Source organism: Mustelus asterias, chromosome 3 (genome assembly GCF_964213995.1).
Source record: "Mustelus asterias chromosome 3, sMusAst1.hap1.1, whole genome shotgun sequence".
Classification (NCBI taxonomy): Eukaryota; Metazoa; Chordata; class Chondrichthyes; order Carcharhiniformes; family Triakidae; genus Mustelus; species Mustelus asterias.
In genome coordinates this window covers 82,299,892-82,322,727 of record NC_135803.1, presented here as the reverse complement: position 1 = coordinate 82,322,727, position 22,836 = coordinate 82,299,892, and the positions used below count along the sequence as shown (strand labels likewise).

At 44.1% G+C, this 22,836-nt stretch overlaps 1 protein-coding gene across 1 annotated transcript in view; it reads left to right on the top strand.

The window, feature by feature from the left end:
* Positions 1–4,883: 4,883 nt before the first annotated feature.
* Positions 4,884–22,836, top strand: part of LOC144491448 (ephrin type-B receptor 1) — a 596,080-nt gene continuing 578,127 nt past the window's right edge. The window contains exon 1 of the mRNA XM_078209272.1: positions 4,884–5,076. Coding sequence (XP_078065398.1) covers positions 5,025–5,076 — 52 coding nt within the window. The 5' untranslated portion in view covers positions 4,884–5,024. The remainder of the gene's footprint in view (positions 5,077–22,836) is intronic.

Below are 22,836 nucleotides of genomic sequence, written 5' to 3'. Positions count from 1 at the left end.
AGGGGACATTTGCATTACTGGGAGTGTACTATAGGCCCCCAAACAGTCAGGGAGAGATAGAAGAGCAGATATATAGGCATACCTCAGAGAAGTGTAAAAATAATAAGGTAATAGTAGGGAATTTCAATTTCCCCAAAGTGTGGAGAGCTTAGCGGAGGTGGAATTCTTAAAGTGCATCTGGGAGTTCTTTTTGAGCCAACACATAGAAAGTCCTACAAGAGAGGGCCAGTACAGGAGCTGATTTTAGAGAATGAAAGCGGTAGAGATGTCAGTGGGGGAGCATTTTGGTGACAGTGACCACAACCCGGTAAGATTTAAGGTAGTTATGGACAAAGACAAAGATGGACTTGAAAAAAAGAAATTGGGGAAGGCTGATCTTAATAGGTTAAGACAGGATTTGGCCTTGGAGCAGCCACTTGTAGGAAAATCCACATCAGAGCAGTGGGAGTCATTCAAAAAGGAAACAGAGAGTACAAATTCAACATGTTCCTGTAAAGGATAGGATCAAAACATCCAGAGAACCTTGGATGTTTAGGGATATACAGGATTGGATAAGGAAGGAAAAGGAAACCTTACGGGGAGGAGGAGGGGGGTGGTGGTGGGGGAAGCTGAAAACAGTAGATGCCTTAGAAAGTTCAAAGGGCTACTTAAAAAAGAGATTAGAAGAGTGAAGAGGGGACATGAAAAAACATTGGCAGGAATATCCCAAGGTGTTTTATAAGTATATTAAGGGTAACCAGGGAAAGAGTAGAGTTCATTAGGCTGGGGTTGTTTTCCTTAGGGCAGAGAAGGCTGAGGGGGAACCTGATTGAGGTGTACAAAATTATAAGAGACATATAGGATAGACAGGAAGAAACCTTTTCCCGTAATAGAGGGCTCAATAACCAGGAGCATAGATTTAAGGTAAGGGAAAGGAGATTTCGAGGTGATTTGATGAAAAGCTTTTTTGCCCAGAGAGTGGTGGGAATCTGGAACTCAATGCCTGAAAGGATGGTTGAGATGGGAACCCTCATAACATTTAAGAAGTATTTAGATGAGCATTTGAAGTGCCATAGCATACAAGGCTATGGACCAAGAGCTAGAAAATGGGATTAGAAAAGATAGGTGATTGATGGCTGGTACAGACACACTGGGCTGAAGGGCATCTTTCGACACTGTAAACCTCTATGGGAAGGATTTTCTTTTGTGGTGGTGGAGATGGCCCACCATTGACCGTTGGCAGGATCTTCTGATCCCATCACTGTCAACAGGGTTTCCTCTTCCATGCACCCACTGCTGTTGATTCGCCATTGGTAGAACTGGAAGATCCCACTGGCGAAAACAGCTGGAAAATTCCGGCCTATGACTTTATGGGTGGGATTTTGCGGCCTTTTCCATGGTCCGCCCCCTTGCCCACTCCAATTCGTGTGGCAGGCGAGGCAGTAAACTTCCAGCCTATGGCTCTAGGAACAGGGAATTCTACCTTGAGTACTGCTTGGGAGGTATTCCTTCACTAGCACCTAACACAGGTCATTTATCTCATTACTGTTTTGTGGGATCTTGCTGTGTGTAAATTAACTGCTGCATTTCATAAGTTACAACATCTCGCCTTTAAAACCAAGTGAGTTCCTGGGGGAGGAGAGAAGAAAACAGATCAATTTGATTGAAACACAGTTCTGAGAACCTTCTCTCCAACCCTAGCCCTAATCACCCCTTACAATTCCTACCTTTTGTACAAAATGATCTCCAAACCTGCTCCACCCCTACCTCCCCACAACCAGAGTCAGGTCTAGCTCTCATTTAAGGGAATTCAGTGAATTAGCGTCCATCAAACAATCTGACAGATCCATCATTCTATGGGGATTGAGCTTGCTCCCAATTTCTAATCTAAATCTGACTTTACACAAATTAACATTCTGACGCCTGGTTCTCCCAAACCTCAATTGTAGAAAACTGAACTGGAACACAATCCCTTAATGGGAATTGGGGCGCATAATGGGGCGCAATGGTTAGCACTGCTGCCTCACAGTGCCAGGGACCCGGGTTTAATTCCTGGCTTGGGTCACTGTCTGTGTGAAATTTGCATGTTCTCCTCGTGTCTGCGTGGGTTTCCTCCAGGTGCTCCGGTTTCCTCCCACAGTCCAAAGGTGTGCGGGTTAAGTTGATTGGCCATGCTAAATTGACCCTAGTGTCAGGAGATTAGCTGGGTAAATACGCGGGGTTATGGGAATTGGGCCTGGGTGGGATTGTGGTCGGTGCAGACTTGATGGACCGAATGGCCGCCTTCTGCACTGTAGGGATTCTATGATTCTTAATTAGAAACCTCGGTTGAATCACCCTTAAGTCTATGCTTCTCTATAGTGTAGAGTGCCAGCTCTCTTAGCCTATCTTGATAACTAAGTTCTCTAAACTAGGCATGAACAGCCCTCTTCTAAATATGTAGAATGAAACTGCCTCCAAAATTCATCTACCTCAAAACCGTCAGAAGGGATCCAAAAGAGAAAATGCTGGAAAATCTCAGCAGATCTGGCAGCATCTGTAAGGAGAGAAAATAGCTGATGTTTCGAGTCCAGATGACCCTTTGTCAAAGCTAAAAAGCATAGAAAGTGGGAGATATTTATACTAGAGGGTGAGGGAATGAAAGATGAGTCATAGCCATAGAAACCAGGGGAAAAGACTGCTAATAGTTGCTCTCAGAGAGAATAAAGGGTGAGAATGATCAACAGCAGAGAAGCTGTAAGCTGTGACAAATGATGTTGGGGGAGGGGAGGAAGATGGGTGCAATCAGGACCCTGGCCTTCCAGTTGCTTGCCATTTTAACACATGATCCAGCTCCCATACCCACATGTCTGTCCTTGGCTTGCTGCAATGTTCCAGTGAAACTCAACACAAATTGGAGGAACAGCATCTCATCTTCTGGCTAGGCACTTTACAGCCTTCTGGTCTCAACATCAAGGACCTCAGATGATTCACTCTACCCTACCTCAGCCCCTTTGTTTTCATTCTATTTTATTTAATTTTTTACTGTTCTCCGCCTTTTATTTCTTTATTGTCTTTCACCATTTTTCTCCCCCCCCCCCACTCTTTCCCCCTACTTCATCCCCCTTCCCTTACCTTTTCTCCTCCCCGCCCAGATTCCCCTTTTCTACATTTTACCTCTATCCCATCTTTCCCCCCACCCCCAACATCTTCATCTGTCACAGCTTACAGCTTCTCTGCCGTTTGGCCATTCACACCCTTTATTCTCTCTGTGGACAGATATTAGCAGTCTTTTTCCCTGGTTTCTATGGCTATGACTCATCTTTCATTCCCTCCCCTGCAGTATAAATATCTCCCACTTTCTATGCCTTTTAGCTTTAACAAATCTGGTCTTGAAACATCAGCTCCTTTCTCTCCTTACAGATGTTGCCAGACCTGCTGAGATTTTCCAGCATTTTCTCTTTTGGTTTCAGATTCCAGCATCCGCAGTAATTTGCGTTTATCCAGTCAGAAGGGATGTATCTGTTGTTTTATTGAAGCTACCCTATGGTGCTGCTTTGCCTCCTAATGTTCGAGTTGTCAAATCTTGCATTTTGTCCTGGACTCTTCTTTCAAAATCTAATCTTCCTGACACTGAGTAAATCCAGGAGATAAACCATGGTAGCATTTGGAAAAGTTATGTTATCCGTCTGATTCTCTTTGAAAGCTTTTTTCTACTAATTATGAAAATGTTTGAGATGGGAAGTTGGCTGTATAACTGAACAGCAGCAATTACCCAATTGGCCGAGGAAAGGCAGTGAGTTGTGAGGATGAACAGTGTCAGGAGTATGAAGGTGGGACAGCTGGAGGAAGGAAATTATATAGAGACAACTTCTAGAATCGATCCACTTTGAACTGCAACAGAGGTGAGCATTTGACACTTACATTGGCTGTGTCTTAGTCAAATCTAGGCTCTCAATGCAAAAGAACCCTTCACTCCTCTGAGGAGCTGAAGGAGTTTACTATTGCTAAGTTCACTGATGGGTAAGGGTAATGCTGGGATAGGGTATGAGGGGAAGAAGTGAAATAAAAGTTATTGAAATAAAAAGCTTCTACTTAGCCCCTTTCATAACCTCACAATGTCCCAAAGCCCTAATGGAGAACTTTTGAAATGTTATAATGTAAGATTGCTATTTTGTAACAGCATGATCCCACAATGAGATGACTAACTAAACTCTTTTTTAATGTGTTAATTGAAGGATAACTTCCAGCCAATAATTCCTCTGCTGTTTCTTCCAGTAGTGCCATGGTATTATAACATGACAATGTTTAACATCTGACCTGACAAAACAGCATGTCCTGCAATGCAGCACTGGGCACATTCACCATCTCTGGAGATAGATTTGAAACCTTATAACTCGAGGCAACAGTGAACCCCGGCTGACAACCTGAGGAGGGTGTAGGAGTGAGAGAACAGTCTGGGCAAACTGATTTTGACGGATTCCAGGCATTGTGTTGATAGGGAGGAGGGGGTTAAAGGAGTAAAACAAACACACAAGAACCAACTGCAACACGTCAAATACCAATAGTCAGAAAGTTGGTGCCAGTATCTAAACTCAACACAGTCAGATCCTGCTTGTAATTCTTAACTCAAAACAAGAGGTGAAATGTGAAGGAGCTAATTGGCAAAGAGAGATACTCACACACATTGGTTCTGAAAGTAAGAGTGTGCAGTTCTCCTCATTCCCGCTAGATAGTGCCATCTCACTTTTATTTGCACTCCCCGCTCTTTTAATAGTGCAAAGTTTGCTATTTCTCGGAGCCACCCCCTGTTTGCCAGCCCGAGTTGTGGGTTGGGCTGGCTGATGATTGGCCGGGTTGGGAGCAATGAGAGGCGGCGATTGGAAGGGGTTTGATGCTGGGGGTCCTGGGTGTCTGCCTCCCCCAGACCCCGTTGTGTGTGAGAGACGAGCGTTTGGCCGCTGCCGAAGCTGCTATGTGAGTGTTGCAGAGAAACAGGACAGCCCGCACTCTGCAACCTGGAATATAACCAGCAGCGGGAGACCCCAAGGGCAGGATCCAAAACTATGGTTCCCATTCTCATCCTCTATCTGCTGTCTGCAGTCGGTGCTGTGGAAGGTAACAACACCTCAAATTCGCCCCCCCCATCTTCTCTGTGATTTACCCTCGTTTGGAGACTTGCAATTGTTCATCTTTTAAAACTAAACTTGCATGTTTAAAAGTTACACTAGAGTCAGTGCCTTTGCAGAGGGACTGATAGAGTTGTTTAAAAAGTAATCTATTATTTCTCAGCAAACAGATGTTAGTTCAATTCCCTCTCTCGCTCTTCCCCTTGAAGCTGCAATGCAGTCTTTTATTGACTAAGGGATTGGGATTCTATGCGCGCCCGATAGATTTATTTCGGGTTTGGTTCCATTTCCCTCGGATGGGACCCTTTCTCCCCTAATGAGGCTCCGGGCATCGTACTGAGCTTGACTGGTGGAGCAGGCATCAATACATCACTGGGTGACTTGAGGAGGGAAAGCTCAGCTCTGGCAGATTGTGTTGAATGTGTGTGTGTGTTAGAGGGACAGAGAAAGTGTGAGGGGAAGTGTGTGAGTGTATCATTGTGCGAGTGTGCGTGGATCTTTCATTGAATGCTGGAATGTGTGTCTGTGTATTTGTGAGAAGCACGAATATCTTTGTGCCTATAAGTGGATCTCTATTTGTGTGTGTGTCTGTGTGTGATACGTCGTGTGTGTGTGTCTACCTGTGTGTGAATGTATGGTATCTGTAAGTGTCTATACGTATTTGTGTGTGGGAGTTAATATCTGTATATATATATATATATATATATATGTGTGTGTGTGTATTTGTGTATGGGGGTGGGGTCAATAGCTGTCTCTGTGTGCGTGTGTGTCTGTCTCTGTGAGTGTCTATATCTGAGTGTCAGTCTGTGTGAGTGTGTGTGTGTGTTGGGGGGGTGGGGGGGAGGAGGGGTGTTGGGGTCTGTCCTGAAGCTCTGTACTCCGGGACAAGGTGGATGAAACGTAACAGAGATTGTGACTTGACTCCAGAATCTGAGAGTTTCCAAGATGAGGGAACGGCAAGGACCGATTTTTATGGTGCTTTGTACATGCACGCGATCTGAAAATGTTCTTTTCAGGATTCTGCTCTGTACACCCCACCATATTAAACAATGGGCAGTATCGCACTGACAGTATCGGAACACCTTTCAAAGTGATTCATGATGTTTCCACAATCCCAGAGTGAACTGTGAACCTGCTGATTATATACAGTATCATTTTGATAATACCACAGACATTGTACTGTACAAATGTTGTATTCATGGAACTTCATTGTTACATCCTGGCTATTCTTTGGTTCTCTATTTCTGCTTCTTACATTAATGTTTGAAACACCGAGACTATAACCACAGAATGAGAATGCTAGTGTACATGGTTTTAATTTGCTCCATTTCTGGATGGTCGCTCCTCTTTATAAAAATATGCAGAACCCACACATGACGCTTGTGTTAACACATTTATATGTTTTCTCTCTGCTAGCTATTCGCTTTTTACTTTTGCCCGTCTGTGTTTGGTGCTGACCCTTTAGTTCTCGATCAGTAAATCCTCTCTTTCTCCTTATGAATATTTAGAGATGTAAATAGATTATTTGCTCTTCTTGAGCCCCCTCCCCCGTTGCCGTTAATCAGAAAGGTTAGATTCGTTCTCAGTGAAGAAGCTTGAATGTAGGATGGCCTCATTATTGCAACCAGTGCCTTCGAAAAGCTTGTTGAGCAGTTTGAGGAGTGCCTCAATGTCGCCACTCTGTGAGTTCATTAACACGTTGCTTTCAATGAGTCTCCTAATGGGGGTCTCCGGGGAGATGTACGCTTCACATGCCAACCCTCCTCCTCCTCAAGCCATTTCAAACCCATTTGTCTGCGAGTCACATCCTCTCTCATCCAAACGGGATTTGCGAGACGTCAAGACGGCAGGGAAAGCATTGAGGGCACAATGAGAGGGTGGGAGGGAGAGAGAGGCTGGAGTGGGGGGATTGGAGGTTACAAGGAGTTGGGATCCTAACAATCCTCTGTATTCTGCCTGACATGCATTCCGACCAACTCATACAGCTCCCCATTTAAAGGAAAAATCATGGTGCAGTGCCTGGGACGGAAGAAACTCTACGTTGTAGCTGAGTCCTCTTTGTAAACGAGAGTTGGATTCCTCCAGTGTGAGAGGTGGTGCTAACTGTTCAGTGAGAGCTTTCAGGATCTCAGCTGGGGCTCTCTAAGATTACCTCTCGGGTCAGAAGTGGGGAAAGTTATTAATAATTAAACTGGGAATGGTGGTGGTGACCGGGTGAATGGTGAGGGGCGGCACGGTAGCACAGTGGTTAGCACTGCCACTTCACAGCTCCAGGGACGTGGGTTCGATTCCCGGCTTGGGTCACTGTCTGTGTGGAGTTTGCACATTCTCCTCGTGTCTGCGTGGGTTTGCTCCGGGTGCTCCGGTTTCCTCCCACAGTCCAAAGATGTGCGGGTTAGGTTGATTGGCCAGGTTAAAAATTGCCCCCTGAGATTCGTAGGTTAGAGGGATTAGCGGGTAAATATGTGGGGGTAGGGCCTGGATGGGATTGTGGTCGGTGCAGACTCGATGGGCCAAATGGCCTCCTTCTGCACTGTAGGGTTTCTATGATTTCTATGATTTCTGGTGAGCAGAGGGGTGGAGGGTGTAATAGGAGGCTGATAGGGAGTAAGGGTGTGGTCAGTGTATGGGCAGCTGTGGGTTGGTGCGGGGCAAATAGGTGGTGGATGTTTTGGAGGTTGTGGGGGTAGTAGATGGGGTTGGTGGCAGAGGAATGTGCAATGGGGGTGTTCATAAATTCAGAACCAGATACAGAACGTGAGGAAATTCACCCAAGCTGAATATTAAATAAAGTACTGAAAATGGAGAAACTCCAAAGCCTCAGCCACATCTTGTCTAACACAGCATCCCTGAGAACAGCAGTTTTACCGGAAACATTCTCTAACTGCAGTGTGTTCTGAATATTTAAAAATCTGCACTCGTAATATCAGTTCAATCTTTCTGTAACAGAAACGAGTTAATATGGGCTGTGTGTGTGAGACTGTATATATGCATGTGCATTTGAGACTGTTTGTGCATCTGAGACTCTGTTTGTGAATGTGTATATGTTGTGTGGGACTGTGTGTGTGTCTGAGACACTGTATGTGTGTCTGAGACTGTATGAGTGTGTATGTAAGCTAGCTGACTTCACAGTTCACCATTAGGCGGACATTCGTGTCTTCAGTTCAGATATAACCAACTGAGTTATGAGATTATTCAGTGATAATGCTTCAGTACTGTAGTGGGATGTAATTGGATTTGGATGTCTGTCAGTCTGGATCTGCCCCTGATTCATGTCGAGATCAGTTCTGGAATCTTTTGATCAGCAGTTCATGTGAGGCAGGATTAAAGTGGACCATTATGTGTCATATGGAGGCAGTGATATAGATTAACCAATGTAACTTTACTGCTATTGTGCACGTTGTTTAACTTGCCTCATTTGAAAGGTGAATGCTGAATACGGGACAGAATTCCCCTTTAAACTAAAGAACAAATATCCTTATTGTGTCACAACATTATTGATTATTGAATGATTTCTCTGGGGTAAACCGCACAAGTCTTAAAAGGGGTCATGCCTACCATAGCCAGTTCTTTATTAATTGAAGAATCAACAACAAAAGAACACCATGTATTTATATAATGTTTTATCATTGTAAAATGCCCGAAGGAACTTTACGAGTGTTATGAAACAAAATCTGACACCGAGACATACAAAGCGATATCAGGGCAAATGGCCAAAAGCTTGGTCAAAGCGAAAGGCTTTAAAGAGCATCTTTAAAATGAAAGGTAGTCAGAGGGTTTTGGGAAATAATTCCAAAGCTTAGGGCTACGGCAGCTGAAGACACAGCTGCCAAGGTGAAGTGATTAAAACTGAAGAGGAAAGAATTAGTGGCGCTCAGAGATTTATGGGGCTGGAAGAAATAACAGAAAAAGGGAGGGGAGAGGCCATGTCGGGATTCATTATTGTGATATTCAACAATGTGCAACGCAATATTTTGTTATTTTGAGACCTTTGGTTGGGACCCACTGAGCACGATCATGAGAATTGTGGAGTACCCAGTTTAAAGTTGCACTTCATGGCTATAATTTGTCGGGTTGTAATGTATTCACGTAAATTATTGTCAAATTCATCTGCCTGAACATTGAATTTAAATTGGTGAAATTGACCTGAAATTGCTGAGTAGATCCACAAGAAATGAATGCGGTTGTTAAAAAGTGTGAAATTACTGTATATTTTTGAAATGATGGGCTTTCTCTTATTTAATTCGAAGACTTTATAAATCAGTAAAGCAAGCTGACTATTTTCTGTTTAATGTATCATTGATCCAGGAAGAATATCCTTTGTCTAATTTCTCTGTCAAACAAAGCAAATGTGGACGTGTATGACTGAGAGAGCAAACAGAAAAGGGTTTGATGGGGACAGTCAAAGAACAAAGAAAATTACAGCACAGGAACAGGCCTTTTGGCCCTCCAAGCCTGCACCGACCATGCTGCCCGACTTCACTAAAACCCCCTACCCTTCAGGGGACCATATCCCTCTATTCCCATCCTATTCATGTACTTGTCAAGACGCCCCTTAAAAGTCACTACCGTATCCGCTTCCACTACCTCCCCTGGCAACGGGTTCCAGGCACCCATTACTCTCTGGGTAAAAAAAAAAATCTGCCTCGTACATCTCCTTTAAACCTTGCCCCTCGCACCTTAAACCTATGCCCCCTAGTAATTGACTCTTCCACCCTGGGAAAAAGCTTCTGACTATCCACTCTGTCCATGCCTCTCATAATCTTGTAGACTTCTTTCAGGTCTCCCCTCAACCTCCGTCGCTCCAGTGAGAACAAACCAAGATTCTCCAACCTCTCCTCACAGCTAATGCCCTCCATACCAGGCAACATCCTGGTAAATCTTTTCTGTACCCTCTCCAAAGCCTCCACATCCTTCTGGTAGTGTGACGACCAGAATTGAACACTACATTCCAAGTGCGGCCTAACTAAGGTTCTATAAAGCTGCAACTCAGGAGATCCTGAGTTCGAATCTCAGCGGCACCTTCGTGTACGTGGCGTTTCGCCGTTTTGGCACGGTACGGTAGCACAGTGGTTAGCACTGCTGCTTCACAGCTCCAGGGACTTGGGTTCGATTCCCGGCTTGGGTCACTGTCTGTGTGGAGTTTGCACATTCTCCTCGTGTCTGCGTGGGTTTCCTCCGGGTGCTCCGGTTTCCTCCCACAGTCCAAAGATGTGCAGGTTAGGTTGATTGGCCATGCTAAAAATTGCCCTTAGTGTCCTGAGATGCGTAGGTCAGAGGGATTAGTGGGTAAATATGTAGGGATATGGGGGTAGGGCCTGGGTGGGATTGTGGTCAGTGCAGACTCGATGGGCCGAATGGCCTCTTTCTGTACTGTAGGGTTTCTATGATTTCTATGAACATGACTTGCCAATTTTTAAATTCAATACCCCGGCTGATGAAAGCAAGCATGCCATATGCCTTCTTGACTACCTTCTCCGCCTGCATTAGCACTTTCAGTGACCTGTGTACCTGTACACCCAGATCCCTTTGCCTATCAATACTCTTAAGGGTTCTGCCATTTACTGTATATTTCCTATCTGTATTAGACCTTCCAAAATGCATTACCTCACATTTGTCCAGATTAAACCCCATCTGCCATCTCTCCGCCCAAGTCTCCAACTGATCTATATCCTGCTGTATCCTCTGATGTTCCTCATCGCTATCCGCAAATCCACTAACCTTTGTGTCGTCCGCAAACTTACTAACCAATCCTGTTACATTTTCCTCCAAATCATTTATATATATTACAAACAGCAAAGGTCCCAGCACTGATCCCTGAGGAACACCACTTGTCACAGCCTTCCATTCAGAAGCACACCCTTCTACTGATACCCTCTATCTTCTTTGACCGAGTAAGAAGTCGAACAACACCAGGTTAAAGTCCAACAGGTTTATTTGGTAGCAAAAGCCACTAGCTTTCGGAACAGGCTGTTCCTTCGTCAGGTGGGTGGGAGTTCTGATCACAAACAGGGCACAAAGACACAAACTCAATTTACATGAATAATGATTGGAATGTGAGTCTTTACAGCTAATCAAGTCTTAAAGGTACAGACAATGTGAGTGGAGGGAGCATTAAGCACAGGTTAAAGAGATGTGTATTATCTCCAGACAGGACAGCTGGTGTGATTTTGCACATCCAGGCAGGTTGTGGGGGGTTACAGATAGTGTGACATGAACCCAATATCCCGGTTGAGGCCGTCCTCATGTGTGCGGAACCTGGCTATCAGTCTCTGCTCAGCGACTCTGCGCTGTCGTGTGTCGTGAAGGCCGCCTTGGAGAACGCTTGGACTTTAACCTGGTGTTGTTAGACTTCTTACTGTGTTTACCCCAGTCCAACGCCGGCATCTCCACATCATTCTTTGACCGAGCCAGTTTTGTATCCACCTTACTAGCTCACCTCTGATCCCATGCGACTTCACCTTCTGCACCAGTCTGCCATGAGGGACCTTGTCAAAGGCCTTACTGAAGTCCATGTAGACAACATCCACTGCCCTACCCTCATCAATCATCTTTGTCACTTCCTCGAAAAACCCGATCAAGTTCGTGATTCACGACCTCCCTTTCACAAAACCATGTCGCCTCTCACTAATACGCCCATTTATTTCCAAGTGGGAATAAATCCTGTCTCGAAGAATCCTCTCCAATAATTTCCCTACCACTGATGTAAGTCGTTGATAAATCATCAAGTTAATATTTTCTTGAGTCTTCATGTATTTTCATGGGATGTTGACATCGCTGGTGAGACCAGCATTTGTTGCCAATTCCTAATTGCCCTTCAACTGAGTGGCTTGTTTAGCCATTTCAGAGGGCAGTGAAGCGTCAATCACATTGCTGAGATCTGGAGTTACATGTAGGCCAGACAGGGCATATTTCCTTCCCTGAAGGGCATTAGTGAACTAGATTAAAGGTAGTTTCATGATCACTATTACTGAGACTAGCTTTATATTACAAACTTGTTAATGGGGGAGCCAATGGTCTGGTGGTATTATCGCTAGACTATTAATCCAGAAACTCAACTAATATTCTGGGGACCTCCGTTCCAATCCCGCCACGGTAGGTGGTTGAATTTGAATTCAATAAAACTATTTGGAATGAAGAATCTACTGATGATCATGAAACCATTGTAGATTGTTGGCAAAAGCCATCTGGTTCATTAATGTTCTTTAAGGGAGGAAATCTGCCATCCTCCAGAGCCACAGCCATGTGGTTGACTCTCAACTCCCCTCCAAGAGCAACTAGGGATGGCCAACAATGACGCCACATCCCATGAACGAATACAAAAAAAATGAAAGATATTTCATCAGCTGCCATGGTGGAATTTGAATCCTTGTCCGACAGTATTAGTCTGGGTCTCCAGATTACTAATCCAGGGACATTACAACTTTGCCACATTCTACCATTATATATGTTGTACGTGTTGGCTGATTTGAACTTTGAACCATGATCTAATTTAATGGTAGAACAAGCTCAAGGGTCTGTATTGCCCTTGCAAGTGGGCAGTAGAGTTGTGTTGTACCATCATCATCACATTAGAAAAAGGTGTGCATGCTCTCACTGACGTTTCACTTTGAACCCAGTGGCAACCTGTATGGTTCCAGAGAGCAAGCCTTTCATTAGAGAAAAGATAGGCCTAGAACAAAACCATTTCTCTCTGACTGAGCCAGACATAACTTACTTAGGGATACTGGACTCTTCAAACAAAAGGAAAGAGTGGCTCTCTACGTTCAGGCTTTAGGATAGCTTGGTTTACATAGCTGACATCCTGTTCATCCTCCTCTCAGATCAGCCCTGATCTAACTCAATGGTGGAACAGTCTAGAGGGGCTCAATGGCAAACTCTTTTCCTGTGTTCCTCTCCCCATGTGCAGTGGGGTCACCATGTAATTTAATGGGACAATGCCTTCTTGACCATGACTGGTCTGAGTTATAAAGGGCGAAATTCCACTGCAAAAAAAGTGTTTGAGCAAAGGAATCATCAATGCAATGTTGCAGTGTGCCCCATTGGCTTGGTCAGCTAGAAGATGGAGCAAATTCCCAGAGCCAGTAACCCATTCCAACTGCTGCTCATTGAGCCTTTTGGAAAGCAGGGGAGTTGGGGAGGGCAGGGGGGGGGGCAGTACATTGGGAAAACAATACTTATTATTCTATTGAATACAAGGGAACAAAATCTGGTTGTCCTTCATTATGGCTTTAGTCGAGGGTCAGCAATCCTCTGCTCTTTTGACCCCATTTTGAAATTGGCCGAGCATCAGATATTGAAGTACCTGCCCGGTGCAGGTGATAGGCCATCATTAATATGCAAATCAGGACCCTAGAACATCCATCACCATCAGTTGGAACTGAATGGAATCTGTGCCTTTTAATGTGTACAAGAGCCAAAGAGATGCTTCTGATATTTTTCTGGTGTACTGAAGAGTTGGTGTGCACCTCTGGGCCTTACAAAAATAATTTTGTTCCATGTCACACTGAAAACACCTTCTCTGATCGCAACGACCAGCTTCATCCTTCAAACTTACATTGATGATTGTCAGAAATATTGTGAATGGACTGAGAGTTGTCTGCAATCTGCAATGTTACACAGAGCGTACCCTATTTCCATAGCAACCTCGCAAACTCCGACACAATATTCTAAACTTAGCAACTCCCAAACACAGACTTTTAACGTTATAAATCCTCGACAATTGTAGCCTGGAACATTTCCTTACATTGGCCCAGAGGTTGCTGGAGAAAGGCTCATACCCCGCCCTGTTAGACTTTTTCCTTAAAACTGCAATTGATTTGTCCTGCAAATGGCTGCAAGTGTTGGGTGATAGCAGTCGCAGTGAGGTTAATGGAGACCAAATCTCCTTTTAAAAATAGAGAATGAAACATAGGAACAACAGAGCAGGAAATCGGGGGAATTTGAGTCAAACTGGGTAGAGAAAAGGAAACAAAGATTGGATTAATAGCGTGAGATTGGATTAATAATGTGAAACTAAGGAGGGAAAGGAAAAATCAAGAAAATACTTAAAAACATCTTAAATTTTAAAATCTCTGGAAAAAAACTACCACAAGGAGGAATGAGTTTACGTTTACTTATTAGTGTCACAAGTCGGCTTACATTATCACTGCAATGAAGTTACTGTGAAAATTTCCCAGTCGCCACACTCGGGTGTCTGTTTGGATACACTGAGGGAGAATTTAGCATGGCCAATGCACATCTAACCAGCACGTCTTTCGGACTGTGGGAGGAAACTTGAGCACCCGGAGGAAACCCACGCAGACATGGGGAGAACGTGCAGACTCCACACAGACAGTGAGCCAAGTTGAGAATTGAACCTGAGTCCCTGGTGCTGTGAGGCAGCAGTGCTAACCACTGTGGCCACCGTGCTGCCCCACAGAATAGATGTCTACAGTTTCAGTTCCTGGGCTGGAGAGGTGAGCGGTATTGCTGGAATGTAAATCTCCTCATTAAAAGGGTCCTTGTATTGTTAAGTATCAGCCCCAACTTTCTGTGATAAGTTCAATTAATGCACAAATGCATCAATTTCTTTGAACTCTTGGGGAGGTTGTCATTTTTGTGAAGCTAATGGTGGAGTAGTGCAAATTGTCCAGCCAATTGTGGTGATTTGCAACCTCACAGCATATCTCTTGCTCATCAAAGGGTGCTGGATTATTCATGCACTAAACTCACCATTATATTTCCAGACCAATATACATATATTGAAAGATCAGTAAGCATATTCATCATGTCTATCCTCCTGTTGAAAATGCCTTTGTCACTCGCCTCGTGTTCACCGCTTCTAAAATGAACTATTCAAAGCTGCTGTAACACAGAAGGAGATACTATGTTTGCTGTGCTGTTATGAAATAACACTACACCTCGCCCTCATTACAGATCTCTGTTCTCTGTCTGCTGCAATGTTGTACGATCTCAAGACTGGACTATTGGGGATATTCACTGCAACACCCACCTCATTAAAACAGAACACGGTCCTCAGAGCTGAGCATTTTATGAGAGTGGAGTAGAGTAATGTAATGCATTCAAGAGAATTTGTGTTCCTCTGAAATAAAACAAAAGCTCTGCTTACTTAGATGCAGAAAATAGTGGTGTTTATGCATCCGTTATCAAACAGCCATCTTATTCCATCTCCACCTGTTTTCATGCATCAGAGCTCATTTATGTGCAGGCAGTTACTGAGTCAGGATGGTGTTTCATTTCATTGCTCATCCATGTAGGGGCAGCACAGTGGTTAGCACTGCTGCCTCACAGTGCCAGGGACCCGGGTTCAATTCCAGCCACGGGTGACTGTCTGTGTGGAGTTTGTACATTCTCCTTGTGTCTGTTTGGGTTTCCTCTGGGTGCGTTGGTTTCCTCCCACAGTCCAAAGATATGCGGGTTGGTTGATTGGCCCTGCTAAATTGCCCCTTAGTGTCAGGGGGATTAGGAGGATAAATATATGGGGTAACGGGGATAGGACCTGGGTGGGATTGTTGTCGGTGGAGGCTCCATGGCCTCCTTCTGCACTGTGGATTCTATGAACTATTGTTAGTAAAGAGTGCCAGTAAAGAGTGTTAGTAAAGAGTAAAGACTTGACGCACCTTATTTCTATTCTTTTCCTTTGCCTCTCGAATTATAATATAACAAGGTCACCTCTTTTCCAGATGAAGTATTTCTCAAATGTCCCTCACCACGGTATGTGTATATCTATTCCCTTCCTTTCGACGGCTTGTCCTGTTTTCACTGACTGATTTGGTTCCTGCCTTGATTTGAAAATTCTCATTCTTGGATAAAAATCCCACCCTGGCCTTGCCCTTCTCTGTAACTTCCATTAGCCCTCTGACATATTTGCACTTCTTCAGTTTGGGCTTCTCAATCATCCCCAATTTAAAAGCTCCAATATTGGTGACTGTGTCTTCAACTGCCGTCAGGCCCTAAGCTCTGGAATTCCCTCCCTAAACTTCTGTAACTCTCTCAAACCATGACATGGTTTGGTGTCAAATATTGTTTGGTAATGCTTTTGCGAGCTGCATTGCGATTTTTTTTTTTACTTCGTTAAAAGCACTATATCAACACAAATTGTCATTGTTATCCAAGTCATTGGGCCGGATTCTCTGACCTCACCCGCTGCTGGGATTCTCCAGTCCTGCTGGAGTGAACAAAGATATGGCTGAGCATCAAATTTTCTATTCTCACTGGCAGCGGGGTGTGAACGGCTGGAGAATTCCATCCATTATGTTTCAAGCATGAGTCTAGATAGAAATTCAACCATGGGAGGAGCATAGCTGAACTCCACCTTGTTCTGATCTAGTGCTGCACATATACTTCAATCAGGGTCTCTGAGTGGAGATCAGGAATGAGAGCTTTAGCAGGATTTTCGTTTCTCCATCAATTGCCCAAGAACATTGAGACCAGGGATAGTGTTACTGAGCTCAGCTGAGATTTAACACTGCTTAAAATTGGAGCCTTTCTGCTATGTGGGACAGCACGGTGGCACTGTGGTTATCACTGCTGCCTCACAGCACCAGGGATCTGGGTTCGATTCTCGGCTTGGGTCATTGCCTATGCAGAGTCTGTACATTCTCCCCATGTTTGCGTGGGTTTCCTCCGGATGCTCTGGTTTCCTCCCACAGACTGAAAGACATGCTGGTTAGGTGCATTGGCCATGCTAAATTCTCCCTCTGTGTACCTGAAAAGGCCCCGGAGTGTGGCGACCAGGGGATTGTCACAGTAACTTCATTGTTAATGTATGCCTACTTGTGACACTAATAAACTTAAATGTGATTCAGTATCGCAGAATAGATAGTACATTTGGGGTGAATGGGATCAAAGATTATGGGGAAAAAGCAGGATTAGGTTATTGAGTTGGACGATCAGCCATGATCGTAATGAATGGCGGAGCAGGCTCGAAGGGCCAAATGGCCTCCTCCTGCTCCTACCTTCTATGTTTCTATTTATCAAAGGACCATTGGGAGGCCTATATGTTAATCTAAAAGAAAATACAACCCTTACTGTACCGATGTAACATCTGTATAGGAGTGTGCTGATTAATGATAAATTATAGGCAGTTGGTCCCAAGGGCACAATTCTGAGGTACTGGACTGAGACTATGCAAAGTCATTTTGTGATTGTGTCTTTGAAGGTAGACAATGATCGTTCCTTCAGGCTTTTATTGAAAGCCAGATTTCAGATGTGAAAGAGCAGTGTTTTAAATTCATGCCACCCACCACTTCTCTTATTATAAGATTCTTTACTAAAGCCAAGGTGTATAACATTAATAATAGAAATGCAGAATAATATTCATTCTGGATCTTCCTTTCACGGAAATTTTAATGATTGCTATTTTGCAAATGATATTTAAGAGATTAATATTATCACTGCTCGAGTGATAACCTCCTGCCTATTTATCTCACTTGGTGATTTGCCAATCTTGGCTCTGTTGGCAGGGAATGCAGGCTGGTAGGACATACCTATAATATTGGAGCTTGCAACTGCTCCACTCGCTAATATTAGGGACTGTGCTGGATGCTACAGGATGACCACAGGTCTTCCTCCTACTTCAATTCTCTGCCCAACCCACAGCATCACAAACTCCACTATGGGTATGGGTAGGGCTAGCAGGCAGATCCAGAACCCACCCAAGCCGAATGGGGAACAAAGCCCCTGCTGTTGGCACCAGTCTGGCCCCTGCAAGGCGCAAAGGCTGCTGTGACAATGTACAAAATACATGCATGTTGTAGTCTAGAATTATGGATAGTGATGGTAGAGACTCCAATATTCTTTTGATCACATAGCTGATCAGGACTCTCTCTTTCTGCTTGCTGTTGGAAGGATTTGATACTCAACCTATTTGTCCACATTATGAACATTAACTTCCTGGGCCATCAAGTCCTGGAACTGGATTTGAACCCAGAGCTTGTGGTTCAGAGGCAGGGACACTGCCGCTGCATCACATGACCTCCTGTGGCAGATTTGAATGATGAAATTATTCAAATTTCCCTCAAACAAGATCGAGGGAAAACAGGACTGCTATGAGTTTTCTGTATAATTGAAGTCTTTTAAATGATCTCATGAAAGGTATTCATCACATTCAGCCAATCCCACTTCCCCTCATTAGGTTGAATATATTAACACTGATTTCAAGTATTAGTCAGAGTCAACAGCAGCCTGAAAATGATCTATCTGGCAAATTAATGTCCCCATTAAAGTAATTTGCTTTAACAGATTATCAGCTTTCGATATGTTGGTTTTTGATTTCATTGTGTTGCTATACATTTGCAATAAAGTTATTTATGTACTTATAGAACTTAGCATCAGTGTGGAGAGTACATGCAGTCTGAATCCACCATTGGATCACAATCTGACACTGAACATTCAGTTGGCTGAGATCCCCTCAAGCAGGGGAGCCTCGTTCAGCTTCATATAATCATAAAATTCCTCCAGTGCAGAAGGACCTACTGGTCCACATCTTTTCTCAACGGTGGCCCGATAGTATGAGCCAACATCCTGGCATCTGGTCGACCACAGCATGACATTCAGCAATCCAGTGAGACTACCTAGGCTTACATAGAACATAGAACAGTACAGCACAGAACAGGCCCTTCGGCCCACGATGTTGTGCCGAGCTTTATCTGAAACCAAGATCAAGCTATCCCACTCCCTATCATCCTGGTGTGCTCCATGTGCCTATCCAATAACTGCTTAAATGTTCCTAAAGTGTCTGACTCCACTATCACTACAGGCAGTCCATTCCACACCCCAACCACTCTCTGCGTAAAGAACCTACCTCTGATATCCTTCCTGTATCTCCCACCACGAACCCTATAGTTATGCCCCCTTGTAATAGATCCATCCACCCGAGGAAATAGTCTTTGAACGTTCACTCTATCTATCCCCTTCATCATTTTAGAAACCTCTATTAAGTCTCCCCTCAGCCTCCTCCGCTCCAGAGAGAACAGCCCTAGCTCCCTCAACCTTTCCTCATAAGACCTACCCTCCAAACCAGGCAGCATCCTGGTAAATCTCCTCTGCACTCTTTCCAGCGCTTCCACATCCTTCTTATAGTGAGGTGACCAGAACTGCACACAATATTCCAAATGTGGTCTCACCAAGGTCCTGTACAGTTGCAGCATAACCCCACGGCTCTTAAACTCCAACCCCCTGTTAATAAAAGCTAACACACTATAGGCCTTCTTCACAGCTCTATCCACTTGAGTGGCAACCTTTAGAGATCTGTGGATATGGACCCCAAGATCTTTCTGTTCCTCCACAGTCTTCAGAACCCTACCTTTGACCCTGTAATCCACATTTAAATTAGTCCTACCAAAATGAATCACCTCACATTTATCAGGGTTAAACTCCATTTGCCATTTTTCAGCCCAGCTTTGCATCCTATCTATGTCTCTTTGCAGTCTACAACAGCCCTCCACCTCATCCACTACTCCACCAATCTTGGTGTCATCAGCAAATTTACTGATCCACCCTTCAGCCCCCTCCTCTAAGTCATTAATAAAAATCACAAAGAGCAGAGGACCTTACACAGGAATAGCGGTCATGAAATCCACCAGCTCTGATGAAGCACTGCAATAATGCACACAGGGCTCAATTTCCAAACTAGATGTAGCAGTGGCATACTGGTATTCGTCATTGGACTGGTAATCCAGACACCCAGAGTAATTCTCTGGGAACCTAGGTTCGAATCCCACATCAGCAGATGGTGACATTTGAATTCAATAAACATTTGCAATTAAAATGTCTAATTATGACCATGTAGGTTGTCACAAAAATCCATGTGGTTCACTAATGTCCTTTAGGGAAGAAAATCTGTCTAAATGCGATTTCAGCCCCTCACCAAGTGATTGACCTTTAAAATGCTCTTTGAAATGGCCTAGCAAGCTACTCAGTTCAAGCACAGTTAAGGATGGGCAACAAAGGCTGGCCCAGCCAGTGACACCCTCGCTCATGAATGAATAAAAAAATCTCAGCTCCTGGAGGAGACATGAAAGCCTTGACCTTGAAACCAGAATAAAACTACCAATGGTAACTTTCATTTATGAAACTCATTAATTCAGAAATACTTGGGACATGGAGCATGGGTACAGGAGAAGGCCATTCAGAATTTGATGCTTGTTGTGTTATTCAGTTCAATCACATCTTTTGTTTTTTAACTCCATCCACCCACATTGAATTCGTAAACCTTAATACCGTTACCTCACAAAAATCTATCAATCTGTTTCCAGCAGAGGAAATCATTTCTCATTATCTATCCTATTAATCTAATCATAGAATCCCTAGAGTGCAGAAAGAAACCATTCAGTCCATCAAATCTGCACTGACTCTCCAATAAAGCATCCCACCCAGGCCCTCCCCTTCACCCTATCCACAAAACCCTGTGCATTTACCATGGCTAATCCACCTAACCTACACATCTTTGGACTGTGCGATTAAACCAGAGCACCTGGAAGAAACCTATGCAGACACGTCACCCAAGGCCGGAATCAAACCTGGCTCCTGGCGCTGTGAGGCAGCAGTACTAACTATCTATTCTTTTAATCATCTCAAACACCTCAATCATTTCACCCTTCAATCTTAATACAAGCTGCAACCTATCCTTATAATTTAAACTCTTACCCCTGGTATCATTCCAGTGAATGTTTTAGAGTACTTGCTGTTGGAATGTAGGAGACATGGCAGCCAATTTAAGGGGCTTAAGGCTCCGAAAGCTTGTGTGGCTTTTGCTACCAAATAAACCTGTTGGACTTTAACCTGGTGTTGTTAAACTTCTTACTGTGTTTACCCCAGTCCAACGCCGGCATCTCCACATCAAGCCAATTTAAGCACAGCAAGGTCCCACAGTAGCAGTAAGATAAATGAGCAGTTAAGTTGTTTTAGCAATGCTGGTTGAGGTTGGCCCCTGGACAGGCAACTGGGATCAATCCCTTGGCCTTCCTCAAATAATGTCACGAGAACTTTAACATCCAGTTGGGAAGGTAGATTGAATCTGGGTTTAACAGTTGACCTGAAAGGTGGCACCTCTGCCAGTGCAGCACTCCCTCAGTGCAGTACTGGAGTGTCAGCCTAGAATATCAAGTCTCTAGGGTGGAATTTGAGTGCATTACCTTCTGACTTGGGGCAGGTGTACTATTACTGAACCACAGGTGACACCAGAAAACAGCTATTTAAAAACAACAGATAGTTTGAGGCAGGTGTCGGATTAGCTTGGGCACTGGTTTTGTAAGGCACTGTCCTTGATGTATGAGCATGAAAAAATCTCTTTGCTATCCTGGGATCACTCCTTTTATTCATGACACTTAGGGTCGCAGAATCAATTATTTTTTGAACAGAATAGATTGGATCATTTATGACTGAGGGGTACAACGTATTTTTCCCAGTTTTTTCTATAAACAAGGTTTGGAAACAAGCTTAATAACTGTTGAATTAATTAGTTTTCCAGTCAGAATAATTCATTTTTAGCTCAGTGTTTCTCTCCAATCTAGCCAGATCCTTTGTATTTAACTGTAGCCATGATGCTGTGTGATATTTGCTTGTTTCCTGGCCTCTCCAAATGAAGCAGGCTTTTTTATAATCCGTCATTGCAACGCACAGTTGCTTACAAATTTCACACCACATCTGTAACAGGTAGCAATGTTTTGAAATGCTTGATGTCCAAGCTGACTTCTGACGCTTCCTGAATTCCCCGGGGCTGCCACCCACCATTCTTTGCAAGTAAGCACACAACTGGAATATTCCGTGATCCTTTGCTCACCAGCTGGAATTTTGCCTTGTGGATGAGGGCTGGGGTCGACCTCAGCCAGCGCTTGGCCCTGATGGTGCAGACATGGAGTGAATGCTCCAGGGCCCGGCATCATCTTCGCATTGCTTACTCCAATACCCTCATCCTTCACCCTTTTAACTGGCATTCTTTGTCTTTTCATCTATCTGCGTTATAACAAATGTACAAAAGGGAAAGAAAAATCTGAAGAGGCAGGAATGCTTGAGTGGAAGTGCAGGACTCACGCACCCTCCATCCCCTAAGCACGACACCTTCTCCTGGTGCTTTTCCTTCTGGGACCTCACTCCTGTGAACTTTAAAGCAGCAAAAGCAGGAAAACCAAACACCTAGACGGAAGCTCATTACAAAACCTCAGAGTATCGCACTGAAGGAACAACATCATTGTACTCATTCTGTCTTTATCAAAACAACTTTCTCAATTACAGCAATTTTTAGTAGCTGGATGCTCAGGTTGAAGGAGCAGGAGGTGGGGTGTGGTTTGGGGGGGAGCGGGGTGCAGAGGCTGAACATTATCAAATGAAGGATGTGATTCCAAATCACCAAGTAACTCAATTGGGAAACATCAAATACTCTGTGTGGGATGTAGGAAACGAGATTGAACAGCTTTGATTATGAAGCAATGAAGTAACGCATTAAACAAAGCAGAGTTAATCATATTAGGTTAAGGGATAATTCAGTAGAGATGCAGTGACAGATCATTAAGGAGTTAATGATCTGTCACTGTTAATGGGAGGTTAGGGAGGAAATTGCGGGTCCCCTAGCAGAGATATTTGAATCATTGATAGTCACGGGTGAGGTGCCTGAAGATTGGAGGGTAGCAAATGTTGTGCCTTTGTTTAAAAAGGGCTGCAGGGAAAAGCCTGGGAACTACAGGCCAATGAGTCTCACATCTGTGGTGGGTAAGTTGTTGGAAGGTATTTTGAGAGACAGGATCTA